At 53.6% G+C, this 14,774-nt stretch overlaps 1 protein-coding gene across 1 annotated transcript in view; it reads right to left on the reverse strand.

Annotated features, from left to right (window-relative positions):
- The window catches only part of ADAM33 (ADAM metallopeptidase domain 33), a 32,550-nt gene that overhangs the window by 1,429 nt on the left and 16,347 nt on the right, over nt 1–14,774 (reverse strand). Inside the window, exons 9-23 of the mRNA XM_075092240.1 lie at nt 14,481–14,647; nt 14,283–14,367; nt 13,427–13,569; nt 11,018–11,195; nt 10,564–10,653; nt 9,599–9,794; nt 7,842–7,950; nt 7,105–7,309; nt 6,091–6,168; nt 4,494–4,602; nt 3,992–4,142; nt 3,283–3,373; nt 2,298–2,543; nt 1,831–1,994; nt 1,056–1,073 (exon numbers count right to left, since the gene is read on the reverse strand). Coding sequence (XP_074948341.1) covers nt 1,056–1,073; nt 1,831–1,994; nt 2,298–2,543; nt 3,283–3,373; nt 3,992–4,142; nt 4,494–4,602; nt 6,091–6,168; nt 7,105–7,309; nt 7,842–7,950; nt 9,599–9,794; nt 10,564–10,653; nt 11,018–11,195; nt 13,427–13,569; nt 14,283–14,367; nt 14,481–14,647 — 2,030 coding nt within the window. The remainder of the gene's footprint in view (nt 1–1,055; nt 1,074–1,830; nt 1,995–2,297; nt 2,544–3,282; nt 3,374–3,991; nt 4,143–4,493; nt 4,603–6,090; nt 6,169–7,104; nt 7,310–7,841; nt 7,951–9,598; nt 9,795–10,563; nt 10,654–11,017; nt 11,196–13,426; nt 13,570–14,282; nt 14,368–14,480; nt 14,648–14,774) is intronic.

The raw sequence follows: 14,774 nt of genomic DNA on the forward strand, positions 1-14,774 counted from the left end.
AGTCCACCAAAGCATGTGGTGACACTGGGCAGTAACCAGCAGTGAGAACTTGGAGCCCACCATCTGTGGAAGTGATGTCCCCCAAGGGGTTCCTGCTCTTGGCTTCCCAAGAGCAGCCAAGGTGGTTCATGCTCTATCAAGAGACAGCACCAAATCAACCAACCTGATATGGACCCTATAGTCCATCCTGGAAATTCATGAAATCTCTCACCTCATCCATCCAGGAAAGACAACAGTTCCCTGCCCTTCTCCTAGCAGGTTGATGGTGTCAGGTAATGAATACGGACCAGGACATGGGCACGTCCTGCTCCCTGGCCCAAGTCTGGCCCTGCCAGTCTACATTTTCTGACATGGGCACTGTTTAAAGAGAGGATGAGCAGGGACTGCTCTCAGTGGGCAGCAAGGACAAAACTACACCGTTAGGGGAAGGGAGCTGAGTCTGGCTGCTGGGATACGCCCAGCCTTTCTCTTTCAAGACCACAGAACAGGCATGTTTTATCTACTAGAAGAGACAAGCTATAGGGATTGAGTTACACTGAGAAATTTTGGGGCATATTCAGCCTCTTTGTGGTGGCAGCTACAAAGGCATATGAACCTAATTTAGTGTAAAAGGGTCAAGGCAGTAATTAGCAAAGCAGACTGTCTGGGGATAAGGGCCAACTTCAGACCAGCATGCCTTCTCTCCATGGCTGGATATGGCCCACAAGCCTGGCTAGCAGGAGCTGATGCAAGCGCAATCCCTTGAGGCTCCACTGACCCATATGCAGAGGATTTAGTAGTATAGCAAGAGTTGAGAGTAGCAGTGATATTGTAAAGGACTTGGACTTAATATCCCAGCTCTGAACTGGAAAACTCACACCCTCCATTCCCTTGGACACAGGTACCCAAGCCCTGCTGTTGCTGGGGTACCCAGCGAGGCTATGTCCTGCTCATCTAGGAACCTCTGGGAAAGTGGACATTTAACTCCCAGCCTCCTGGTTCCCAGCCCAGTGCTTAACCAAAGGCGCTCTCCCCCCAGGCAGTCCCCATGGTCCTGCATGATGTCTGTGACTCACCTTTGAGGTGGCATCGGCCTGCAGGGAGGAAAGATCAGAGAGATCATCAGTGTCCATCCATTCACTCCACTGTCCCCCAGCAGAACACCAACAGCTCCCTCCATGCTCTGGGATAAGAGGCCACATGCACTCACAAAGGATTGGTGTCTCCCTTAACCCAGGACCTTACAAGACACAAAGTCCCAACCGTGGTCACTGTTGGCCAACCTTGGCCAAACCCTGCGGGGTCCTGCCAGGTGGAGGCATGGCTGCAGACCCTGGGCACCTGCAGGTACCTTGCTTGGGTGGGCAGGCTTTTCTCCTGCACCATGCAGGAAGGATCAAGGGCACAGGACTGTTTATGCATGTAGCATCCCCATCTGGACAAACACTTTTGTTGCAGATGCTCCCCAGGTAGCAGAATTCGGGAGGTCTTCTGATTTCCTTCCTACCTTTTGCTGCTGCCCCCAAAAGCCCTGTACCAAAGATCCACAATGCCCTATAGGCCAGCTGCCCCAAAGCTGGTGGTCTTTGAACTCCTCTGTAGCTTCATCAGCATGCACAAACCCACGCACCCCAGAGCACAAAGCATTTCTCCTGCTTCTCAGCAGCCTGGCCTGTACACACCAGCTATATCGGGGAAGTGCAGGTGAAGACACCATGAGGGGCAGACCAGAGCACACCACAATGACATTTGGAATGTCCCACCCAGATGTGACCCACAAGACCCCCTACTGTGTCCACCTGCAGGACCCCAGCAGCTGTGGGAGATAGCTCAACTCCTCTCTCAACTTACTTTAATGGCCTCGTGGGGTGGCTCATGGCACTTGTACCCGATGCCTTGAAGTTGGTAGGAGGGACCATGACCAGCAGGGTCTGTCCATGTGCAGGAGGCAGCTCTTTGGCCAGAAGAGGACTGCCAGGCAGCGGCCGACGGGGCGGCTGGTGCTTTGGGATGACCTGGGATCACAAAGTGTATGGGGAGAGACAACATCCTTAGAGGAACATCCAATGACCTCCTACAAACTTCTCTCCCCCGCTGCAGAGCTAAGATGTTTCAAAGGATGTAACAACAACGTCCAAACTACCTTAAAATATTCTCATTATCTAATGAGCTTTCTTCATCATTGCAACAGATTAATCTCTTAGGGTGGTGTGACAGCTCCTTAATAGTGCCCAACCCAAAAGAGCCACAGGCAGCCAAAAAAAACAGGGAATTTCTATGAGTCTGGAAAGAAAGCAGAGCCAACCAGCAAAGCTCACCAGCGGGGTCCTCACAGGGCTGCAGGGAAGAGGTTTCTTCGGAGGTGGCAGCTTAACCTGGGAGACAACTCTTTTGGTGGGGACCACGGGTGATTTGCTGACTGGTGGAGGTGGCCTGGCAGGCTTGGAGTCTCTCAGGCTTGGAGGGATGGAGTGGGGAGCCGGGCGAAGAGGGTGGACAACATTAACAGGCTGAGAGCCAGGCTGGTGAGTGCTGGGTTTGAGGGGGAATGCAGCCTGTGTTCTCTGCAGGGATGAGAAAAGAAGTATGGAGAAAATCCGTAGGTACATTTTCCTGGGTGCTGAAAAGCAGATGTCCCCTCAAGGTCTGGGTGCTAGGGAGTTGCAGGAGGAGCACTGGGTGTTTATTCCACTTTCTGGGACCACCACTTTTACCATCCCACCCAAAAGCTGAGCATGTTTGCTCCTCACTAATGATACAAGAGCACACAGAGATGAGAAATGCGTTGGTCTCAGGAGATCTGGGGCAAGGCCAGCCGGTGGTGAATAGTATGGTGAATCCAAACCAGATTTCCACCAGATGGGAGACATAATTCTGTGCCACTCTCAGCCACTGTAGCCATGCTCAAAAACCCTAAATTCTTCCTAAATTCAGCCCTGGGCTTACCCATCCCAAGGTGACCAGAGCTGACACAATAAGCAGCAGAAGCATCTGCCTCCCCAGAGACCCAGCACAAAGTCATCAGTGGGATTGCACAGCCCCTGCTAAGCTTTGCCATGGTGATGAGCAATTTTGCAATGGAGGCTCCTGGAAATCACCAGGGTCTTTTTGAGCAGGCTGAGCTCAAGAGACTCACTTTTAAGAGGGATGTGTACTACTGACCAACGGCTCACAGTGTAGACTCAAAGCAAAAACAGCACAGAGTACCAGTTGCTTCCCCAGTTGCTAAAGGGAGATGTGATCATCCACAAGTATCAAGCCCCAGGGAGGGAAAGCAAACCTGGAAAGCAAGTTACTACTTACTTTATTAGTGTGGCTGGAGGTGGAAATGTTCCGCAAGGTGAAAGCAGCTTTGGGATGGCCACTGGTTGACTTCCGACTGATGGTTTTATTCCTGCTCGGGATCACAGACATAAACCACAGATGGCAAAATAAAGCAACCATCTTTGCAACAGCTGCCTCTCAAAATACTGCACAACAGTGAGATTCTGTCTCTGTTAACAGATCATTAGCAGACAATCCTGCAGTGCTAGGTGAGCAGGGGTGACAAGTCTATCTTGAGATAATGAGGGAAATGAAGGAACTTGTTTGATTCTGGGTTTTCTTCCCAAATGATTGCAGGGGCCCTGGGGTATCTGAGTGGCTGTACCTGTACTGGGAGGAGAAATCATGAGAGTGTCTAAATTCAGTGGTCCTTTAGAGCTCTTCCAGTTCTTGCAGCCTGCTAGGAGCAGATGGCAAGAAAGCTCCTCTGTACCAGGCCACCTTCATCATCACTCTCTGGGGGTGTCCTGTCCAGAGGACCATTCCTGTCTTCTGCTCAGGGGAGAGATGAGAGCCTCATATTGTCTCTTCATATCTCAGCCAGGTCTCATACCAGTTTGAAACAGGCCCTGTGCACTGCCAGCTCCCCCACAACCATTCCTACCAGGCTGGATGCTGCCAGTGGCAAGAAAATGTTTCAGGGTCTCTCTAGGTCCTCAGGAGAAGGGCTTTAGGATGCATCACCCACCTATATGTCTCCTGGCTCCTCCTCCTCATCTCCTTTATCCATTTATTCAGGAGTGAGTTCTCCCGCCGGTAGCAAAAGTAGGTGATCACCATCAGGCCCGGAAGGAAGAGCAGGAAGATGAGCAGAAGGGTTATTAAGATGGCTTCATGATCTGGCAGGGAAAGCACAAAGATGAGTGTGGGGCTGGGAGAGCCAGCAGCCTCCAGATCCACTCAGTGCAAACGTCAGTCCCATCCACCCATTCCCAGCCACCCAGGCTAGAGACATCATTCCTGATCACACCTCTGAAAAGGGAGCAGTACCATCTGGTGGCCTCTGATAAAAATGGGTGGCCACCAAGCAACCAGAGCTGGGCACAGGCTGTGAGCCTGCCTGAATGGACCCAACACAGCACATTTGGGAACAGAGCTGTCAGCCGCTTTATTGCCCCGTTTCCCCCTCTCAGGGCATTGCTCCAGCCCCATCAGCATCACAAGGCACTGGACAAGAAGTCATGACTCACTGTCTTGCTGCACAGGGCCACTGTCCACACTGCCACCCAAGCCCGGCTTCTCACAGTAGGGGGGAGCCCAGCCAGCATCACAGTGGCAGTTCTTGTTGCTGTTGCAGACCTGCAGGATGAGACGGAGCATTGAAGAATCACAGAATCACAGAATCATGGAATCACAGGTTGGAAAGGACCTCAGGGATCATCTAGTCCAACCTTTCTGGGAAGAGCACAGTCTAAACAAGACGGCCCAGCACCCTGTCCAAATGACTCTTGAAGGTGTCCAACGTGGCCAAGTCAACCCCTGCCCTGGGGAGATTATTCCAGTGGTGACTGTCCTCACTGTGAAAAACTTCCCTCTCGTGTCCAGTCGGAATCTCCCCGAGAGCAACTTGTGTCCATCCCCCTTGTCCTCTCCATGGGACTCCATGTAAAAAGGGAGTCTCCGTCTTCTTTGTAGCTGCCCCTTAAGTCCTGGTACACGGTGATGAGATGCCCTCTGAGCCTCCTTTTCTCAAGGCTGAACAAACCCAGCTCTCCCAGCCTACCCTCGTATGGCAGCTTCCCAGTCCTTTGATCATCTTGGTGGCCCTTCTCTGGACCCCTTCCAGCCTGGCCACATCCTTTTTGTACAGCGGGGACCAGAACTGCACACAGCGCTCCAGGTGTGGCCTGACAAGCGCTGAGTAGAGCGGGATAACGACTTCTTTATCTCTGCTGGTGATGCCCTTTTTGATGCAACCCAGCACCCTGTTGGCCTTCTTGGCCGCAGCAGCCACTGTTCGCTCATGTTGAGCTTTCTGTCCGCCAGGACCCCCAGGTCCCTTTCCACAGAGCTGCTCTCCAGCCAGGTGGCTCCCAGGAGGGACATATGGAAACAATGATCTGTATGGTGGGGATCAGAGCAGGCTGAAGGAGCTTAAACCCTGCCAATATTTACCCCTTGAACATCACTCGGATCATGTCTCTGTTGTCCTCAAATGCATGATTTACAGAGATATTTTCTTGCTGACACACTAATTTCCCTGCTTCTTGCAGAAACCTTGAAGACAGGTATCTTATACCCTCAGCTTTCACACCGCTTGACTAGACAAGCCTGGTGCCCTTAATACTTTGCATTAGGCCAGGTTTGTTAAACATCTTCCCCTGGGGATCTTCCTGTTAAACCATAGCATTGCTGTTGCCTTATCTGACGAAGCCCTGTGTGCTGCAGTGGTCAAATCTTTGTAGCCTTTAAGCTTTAGACTATAGTGGCAGTTTCTGTTCACTGAACCATTTCCGTTGCCTTTTTGCAGTCCCAGTTGTGTTTCTAACTTGCTTTGCTCTCAGAGGGAACAGGCACCTGCTCTGAGCTCTAAACACTCTCCAGTTCAAATTGGACCCTGATCTAAATTTTGCAGATGGTCCTTACATCATGAATGATCTTCCTCTAGCTTGGACACAGGTAAGCAAAGATCTCAGCTCAGTCTCACCCGTAGCTGACACATGTGAGGGTTATGAAAAGCAGATGCCCACTGCATTGCAAGGGTCATCCCTGAGGGAGACACTTGGTTTTGCTTAAGAATATGTGCTCATCTCGGGAGCCTGCTGTAGGTTTCAGGCAATAACTCACCCCATGGCCGTTGCACCGGGAAACGCACTTTTCCAGCTCAAAAAGGGAGGCATTCTGGCACCGGCGATCTTTGCAAACCTGAGAGAGAGCCAAGAAGCTGAGGTTAGAGAAAGACCCGAGGCAGGGGTCTGGCTTCACAGATGGGAGTCCTTGGGAAGGATGTTGTCCATTGGAAAATGCAGGTTGGTTAAATCATATTGTTCCAGGTCAATGCATTTTACTCCAATTTTCAGCACAGCCCGGGAAACCTCTGTCGTTCCCCCATCCAGGACGGCTCAGCGGAGACCAGCCACCACCACTCCCACCCCCCCCTCTCCTGACAACCCACCTGGCAACTCCTGGAGATGGCATTTCCCATCTGGTCCTAAAACAGAAGCACCAGCCAAAAAAAACAACACTGGATTTTGAAACCAGCCATCCTTTCTCATTAAAAATGTCAACGTTTTGGCCTTCCATCCCAAACCGGGATGAAAATTTCACAATTAAAATCCCAAATAGCAAAGGCCATATCTCCACAGCCAACTCTGCCTGGCATGCATCCCTGCTACTGTGCTGTCTACCAGGCTTCTGCCCTTTCTCAGCTGAACTGACCCTCTGTAAAGTACCCAGAGATTCAGGAGCTGTAAAAGAGACTAATGCTCAGTTAGCTGCACCTGTTTGGTCTTGATTCCTAACACAGATTTCCCAAGAAACAGTTTATTCATAGAAGGAAGCCTCATCCGTCAAGTCCTGGAGCATGCAATTCTTGTTGGGGTTGCTCCACTATGCATTAAACCAGTAAAGAAGCATGGAGGCCAGAGACAGAACTTGGTGGCCTACACACAGCACCCAGTGATGTCTAGAAATGCCCCAGCTGAGGTGCCATCAAGGCAATGTCTGCAAGCATGAGGGGAACCACCTCCCACGGCCCCCGGCTGTAACACAGAGAAGAGCCAATGTCTACATTAGAGCTCGGACAAGAGCCAAGGAACTGATCTCCTGGAGGAGACCCCAGCCCTAGGAAGAGGAACTCACCATCCCATCTCCACATTTCGTCCCCGTCATCACCAGCCCAGGGTCGGAGAGGTCTTCCTCATCGTCCTTTGTGGTGTACATGTAGGTGCCTCGGCACTTCACCTCCCGCCCATTGAAGCGGATGGTGGTGTCGATGGAGACAGTATTGGTCCCCTGGGGCTTCTTAGCTGAGCTCTGGCACTGGATCTTGCCACACATAGCATCCCTAGGAGCAGGTCACAGCCGAGGTGAGGGCAGGAGACGTGGCTATCTGCTGCTTCACCCTCCCTGTCCCTTCACCCCCTGCCCTGATGCCTGCTGGCTCACCTCCCTCTGAATTTATGGCCATAGGAGGCTGTGATGGGAGAGGCTCAGCAGGTTCTGAAAGGACTTAGATAAATCATGTACAGCACAGAGAAATGCTGGAGGGAACAGGCAGGGGAGCCCCTCTAACATCCCTGGTCTAACTGGGAATACTGGAGAGCACACGCTCTCTAAATACCATCTCCTGCTGATGCTGCCTTTGATTTTCCCTTCGGGCTGGGCTGGGAGGTGATGTACAGTAGGACAACCTCCCAGCAGAGGTGGGGACTGAGCCCAGGAAGGACCTGGTGGCTTCCTCTGATCCAAAACAGAGCTGGCCCAAGGGATGACACCAGGAGGTCAGGGTAGGGCCCCACCAGCCCCTTTACAGGGGTGGGCAGCAGAGGGCTGCACGTGCAGGAGGAGGCGCCCATGGGTGCCAGTGCTGCACCCACCTCTTGTCGCATTTCACATAGCGCCCTTGGCTGTCTTTGCCGCAGTTGCCATAGGTGTTGCCAGCCATGTTCACGTCCTGGAAACAGGCGTCCGGAGCTGGCCAGGCACCTGCAGGGAGGGAGGAAAGGTCGCGTGTGGGATGGGGAAAGCAGCCAGCAGGGAGGAATACCAAACCTGGGACCTGGATGCTCATGGAGAAAACACCATGGAAAAGTGTCCTGGAGAGCTGCTGCTGCGGGTGCTGGGCCAAGAACAGCACAGGAAGGGTGAAATCCCTTTGTCTCTGGGGTGTAGCAGAGAATTTTGGCCCTGGGGGAGGATTCCCCCCTGTGCATCCTGCAGCTTTCCTGGGGGCACCCCCAGGCGCTGGACCTGGGGGTGGCAGCCCCGCTATGCAAACGGGGACCTTGTGCCCTGTATGGGGTGGGAGCAGCAGAGGGGTGTACACGGGTGCGAGCGGGGTGCTGGGAGTGTGGGTATGGGGGCTGTAGGGTGCACAGGGGCAGGGTGCACCACATGGCTGTGCATGGCCATATGTAGCACTAGGGGTCGTACGCAGCTCATGGCCATATGCTGCAGGTGGCCGTATGGAGCGTATGAGCTATGGGCCATATACAGAGCAGAGGCCATATGCAGCATGGGAGCTGGATGCAGTCTGTGGCCATATAAATTGTGTGTGTGTATATATATATATATGAAGCGTGTAACCACCATACAAAGCATCTGGCCACGTGCACCTTATGACCCACATCCACAACTGGAGCGCTGTGTGCAGTTCTGGTCCCCGCTGTACAAAAAGGATGTGGCCAGGCTGGAAGGGGTCCAGAGAAGGGCCACCAAGATGATCAGAGGACTGGGAAGCTGCCATACAGGGACAGGCTGGGAGAGCTGGGTTTGTTCAGCCTTGAGAAAAGGAGGCTCAGAGGGCATCTCATCACCGTGTACCAGGACTTAAGGGGCAGCTACAAAGAAGACGGAGACTCCCTTTTTACACGGAGTCCCATGGAGAGGACAAGGGGGTTGGACACAAGTTGCTCTCGGGGAGATTCCGACTGGACACGAGAGGGAAGTTTTTCACAGTGAGGACAGTCACCACTGGAATAATCTCCCCAGGGCAGGGGTTGGCTCAGCCACGTTGGACACCTTCAAGAGTCATTTGGACAGGGTGCTGGGCCATCTTGTCTAGACTGTGCTCTTCCCAGAAAGGTTGGACTAGATGATCCCTGAGGTCCCTTCCAACCTGGCATTCTGTGATTCTGTGTGATCCTGTAATAATCACCTATGGGCCATATGCAGCATAGGGCATGTAGGCAGCGTGAGGGCCATATGCAGAATATGGGCTACCTAAAGCAAGGAGTCTATGCAGCGCATGAGCCATATGCCGTGCTGAAGCCATATGTAGTGTACGGGCTGCACTACAGCGAAGAGGTCACTTGCAGTATATGGAGTCATGTGCAGCATGGGGGCTGTATGTAACGTATGTGCTGTATGCAGCGTGGGGAGCACAGGCAGACAGTAGACGGGCTGTGCACAGCAGACACCTGTGAGTGTGCATGTGCAGCACCCCCAGCCCTCCATGCCAGCCCCTTGGATGTTGACCCCAACCCTGGATGGGGACAGCACAACCCCTCCATCTACCACCCTCCAGCCCCACGGGCACAGAGACCCCACGTGCAGACACAGCACTGAGACCCAGCATGGCTCCTGCTCCGGAGAGGGGTGGCAAGGAGGCAGGGCTGGGGCTGGTGGGACTCACCTGGTCCCCAGAGCTGGATGCACTGCTGGTGGTGGGTCATGCACATGCCGTTGTTGCAGTAAGCCTCGCCGTAGGCACAGGATGAGCCATCCAGCAGGTATACGTTGGCTGGGCAGTAGGGTGAGGCACCTGTGCAGTATTCTGGGAGGTCACAGGATCCCGCCGCTTCCCTGCAGACCGTCCCAGCCACCTTTAGCTGCCACAGGAGGAGAGAGAAACATCAGCACTGAGTGGCAGCAAAGGGGCCGAGCTGGGACTGATGCTGCCTCCCGGTACAGCTTGGGGTACACGCTATCCCTTCGCCCAGGTCATTGATGGATGTGTCAAACAGGACCGGACCCAGCACTGACCCCTGGGGAACAGCGCTAGTGACAGGTCTCCATCCAGATGCTGCCCTACTGATCACGACCCTCTGAGCTCTCCCATTCAGCCAGTTCTCTATCCACGTCACTGTCCACTCATCCAACCCACACTTCCTAAGCTTGTCCGTGAGGATGCTATGGGAGACAGTGTCGAATGCCTTGCTGAAGTCGAGGTAAACAACATCCACTGCTCTCCCTTCATTGACCCAGCTGGTCACGCCATCAGAGAAGGTTATCAGGTTGGTCAAGCATGATCTTCCCTTGGTGAATCCATGCTGACTACTTCTGATAACCTTCTTGTCCTCTGCATGCCTGGAGATGACCTCCAGGATGAATGAACTGCTCCATCACCTTTCCAGGGACAGAGGGGAGGCTGACTGGCCAGGAGTTTCCCAAGTCCTCCTTCTTGCCCTCTTTGGAGATTGGAGTGACTCCTCTGCAGACATGAGTTTAGGTATAACCCTCCTTATTTGGCACCAGCCCAGGGGGTTCACCTCAGAGATGTGCAGTGTGTGAGTTCCAGGAGGGTGGTGGGAGCCGTATCTCCCTGTTCAGCCACAGGCGGGCGGGTGGGCACCAGGGGGGACACAGCGTGGGGCTTACCTTGCAGTTCTGGCAGCAGTCACCGTGGGCACACTGGGCCCCTGCCTTCAGCGTGCAGTTGTGTGCATTGCAGCACGGGTTGGTGCACTCCTGCGTGGGGAGGAGACACCACCACTGTCAGGGAGTTCATCCCTTCCCCGTGGCTGCCCCCAGCCCCTTCTCCACCCATCACAGCATTGTTCTTCCACTTTGACGATGGGGAAACTGAGGCACATGGGGGATGAGGAAGACCTGAGCACTCTGGGGCAAAGCCAAGAAGGAAGCCAGGGCCAGGTTAAATGGATTTAGGAAGGTGGGACTGGGAAAAGCCCTTGAGATAGAGTCCCTGTGGTGACCAGAAAACCCCTTTCCCTTGGAAATACCCCTCTCCATGTGGGCTGCGTCCTGCCACCCAGCAGCTGAGCTGAGCTGCAAAAGCCTCTGTGGGAAAGCAATACAGCACCCAGCACCGTACCTCCACCTCCCCGCAGTCACAGTCTTCTCCTTCCTCCAGAAAGCCATTGCCACATTTCCGTCCCACCACCAGGTCCTTGGTGTCGGGCAGGTTGAACAGACACATGCCACCTCCCTTCTGGAAGTAGTTCTCCAGCTGCCTCTTGCTGCAGGAGCTGAACACGCGAGGGAAGGGGTGTCTGCGTGGGGGACAGATGGGGAGGGATGGGAACCAGGGCGATCGGGACCAGAAGAAGGTGGAAAACCACAGTCAGAGCTGGGAAATAAGGACACGGGCGAACTGGCACAAACCCTTCCAAGAGCAGGAGCCACTACCAGCCAGATGCATCAAGACCACGAACATCCCCCAACCAAACTCGCATGGCTGAGCATCAGATTAACAACCAGGGGACGCCACACTGAACCCAAATATTTTCCAGAATGGATGGGGTGGAGAAGCAGAGCTGCTATACACCACCCCCAGCGCATCAACCCTCCAGCCAGAAACCTCTTGGAGACCCCCGTGAACCTCAAAGCCCAAGGAGCACCCGTGCCTGCATGCTCTGCCTGCTCAGTGCTGGTGTAGATGTCACCTCTGGGCCTTGGTCCTCTGTACCTGCTACACCACAGACACCCCCGTTCTAACCACAAGGCAGGTCTCCACATCTGTAATGTCTGTCTGCTCAGGATGTCTGCTAAATATATGCCTGCTACCACCAAACCGTTGATCAGAAATACCCGTCTGGGGCTATGTAAATAACCTTGAGACTGAGATGGAGAAAAATCCTCAAAAAAATTAAAGAAAAATGGAAAATAAACACAAAAAAAACCCATATTAAATCATTCACAAGGCCTGAGCAGCAAAAAATAAAAATTAGAGCCTACTATTTTTTCATTTCTCTAACAGCCTAACTGACCTTTCCTATAAGGAGCTGGAGAGAAAAGGGGTTTTCTAGACAAGCTTTGAGCATGGTTCTTCTGTAATTTTGCACGCTTGTGGGGTTTTTCGTATGAAATACTAAGAAGGAGGAAGCAAAGGGTAAGAGCTGTGCACTGCTCTCCACTTCAGTGCTGCTTTCATTTCCTCCTACAGCTGAAAAAAAAGTTGTATTTCATATTAGGACATTTCATGTTGAAGAGGACACAGAGGACTTTTACTAAAAGTATTTTTGAAGTCTGGGGGAAATCTCTTGAGCTGTATGGAAGGCTGTATGTCCATGCAAGTTATGGGAGGGTGAGCAAGTAAATGTAGCCAATATCTGGTTTCTGAATGTGCAAACATGGACAGGTTGAAGACAGTTAAAAATGTGTTTCCTGCCCATGTGGGGGAAAAAAAAATACTTCAGCAAAAATAAGAAGGAAGAAAAGTCACAGGGAGATAGATGTCAGCTCAGAGAGCTTTGCCTGCAGGGGTGAGCAGGGGCACAGCTGAGCTACAGCATCTGCTACTGTTTTGCACCGGTGCATCCAGCTCCAGTGGATGGGGGCAGGATAATTAATTAGTAAGATAACTAAATAAACAAGTGCACAACTGCCTCGTCCTGGAAAGCTGGTGCTTTTCCCCACCACAATCCACCTAGGCAGAGACTAAACCCCATGGGGTGAGTGCCGTGGTCTGACAGCCCTGAAAGCCACGGGAAAACAGCCTGGGGACACCCTGAGACTGCATTGTGGTTTTTGACTGTCAGTTATTAATTGGAAGAGCAGGTAGGTTCAGATAACAGGGAGCAAACAGCTGCTTTTCTGCAGTGCAGGGAAATCTGGGACGACTGTATTGTGAGGAGCCAGAAAACTCACAGGAGAACGGCCTTGGAAGGGAAAGTGGCACCAACCAGCTGAATTTCATACAGCTTTGGGCTGAATTAAATGGTAAAAGCAAAGGAAAACAAACCCTGCAGGGATGCCAGAGAGCATGAAAGCTCATGACTGCCACTCCGGAGCATCCCACATCCAGATTTAGTGGGGTTGGTGTGAGGGATGTCAGCTCACCCCACCACAGCCCTGTGGTGCCATGAGTCCCCACCAGCATGGCCAGCGACTGGGCACCGCTTTGCCCTCCGGTCTTACAATAAAGGATAATTTCATCGTGCTGTGGTGTGGGTTAGCACACAGGAAAATGCCTTGGATTCCTGCAATGGATAACATCCATTTGCTTCCATCCCTAGCTCTTTTGGGATAGGGCTGCTACCCCTCAGAGACTAGCAGCCCTGCCTGATCCTGGGCCCTAGGATGTGCTCGCCCCAGGGAACCGAGATGTGTAGGACACATGGGGAGGAGGGCAACCAGCTGGGTCCCCCTTTGCAACGGGGCATTGCACCCACTACAGTGCCTTGTGGGACAGGACCCTCTCCCCAGCCCACCCAGCTGCAAACAGCATCCACAACCTGCTGGGGGGGCTCAGGGGCCGCATCCCATCCCCACCGCCACTTACCCGGTGGCCGCTGCCATGACACAGCCGCCTTGCTCCGGGGTGGCCTCCACGCAGCAGCCTGTGCTGTCATGGCTCATGCCGAAATTGTGGCCGATTTCATGGGCCATAGTGGCGGCTGCTCCAACGGGCTGCTCTGAGTGGTCCTGCATAGGGATGGGGGATGCATCAACACAGCAGCCAGGAGCGATGGAAAGGGGTGATCCCGCAGCAAGGAACGGGGTTGGGGTGATGGAGGGACCACAACATCCCTGGGATTGCAACTGGATCCCGTGGGAGGGTCAGAGACAGGAGGAGAACTCATGGCAGAAGTGGGGTTTGGTCTCCTAAAAGTTCCCCATGGGACTGCTGGGAAGTTCTTTTGCTGGAGCCAACTGCTGAAAACCTGGGGCCTTGGAAGGCGCAGCCCAAACACCAGAAACCTCGGTGCCCCACACCACCACCCTGCCTAGGGACCACAGGTCACCTGGGCCACCATCACCCCATCAGGAGGAGGATAAAAGCTATCTGGGGTGGAGACAACCCTATAAAACCAGAGAGCACAAGCAGGGAACAAGCAGGGTCTATTCAATATGAGGGGCAGAAGCAACACAGGAGATCCCAACGCTGCTGCTAGCTGCAAGCTGGGGGTGTACCTGGGGCAGGAGACCTTTAAACCAGCCCTTTCTCACCCTCCTTAGTACTACCTGGCCAACACCTGAGAGGGGTAAGGGGCTACCAGCATCATTGTTCACTCTCTGGCTGCATCCCAACCCCGGATGGCTGGTCCTCAAAGCCCATGAAGAACTCCAGCAAGACGGGGTGGTAATGGGGTCCTCCAGCCTGGAAGGAGCAATGGAGACCCCCATGCCCTCCTTACCATGCTGACACCTCCGGAGTTATCCGCACTGCACATCCCCTCCAGTGGGGCCATGCCAATAGTTGTACCCCTGAATGTCTTCCCTCTGCACAGAAAAGAGAACGGAGGGGCAGTTAGCACCCCAGGGGTGGCTTGGAGACCCCAGTCCAAGCGGGGATGACCCTGCCCCAACATCCCCGGCTCCACAGGGGTGCTCACGTCAGCAGCTGGGCGTTGTCGTGCTTCTTGCGTGACCTCAGCGCCTTCTTCCACTGCAGGAAGGACCAGAGCGTGGCGTTGGCATCGCTGGTGACGGCGCACTGGTCCCGCTCCGTCCACACCTCCAGGCCAATCAGGGCCACCTTGATATTCAGCGACCTGTAAAACTGCAGGGAGGGGACGGGGATGGAGGGGGTGGGGACTGGCATTCGCTGTACATCCCCCCTCACTGCCACAGCGTTTCAGCTGGTGGGTCTCCATGCTTTACCTCCAGCTGGGTGACTCGGGGACATA

The sequence above is a fragment of the Phalacrocorax aristotelis genome, chromosome 4 (assembly GCF_949628215.1).
Source record: "Phalacrocorax aristotelis chromosome 4, bGulAri2.1, whole genome shotgun sequence".
Taxonomy (NCBI): Eukaryota; Metazoa; Chordata; class Aves; order Suliformes; family Phalacrocoracidae; genus Phalacrocorax; species Phalacrocorax aristotelis.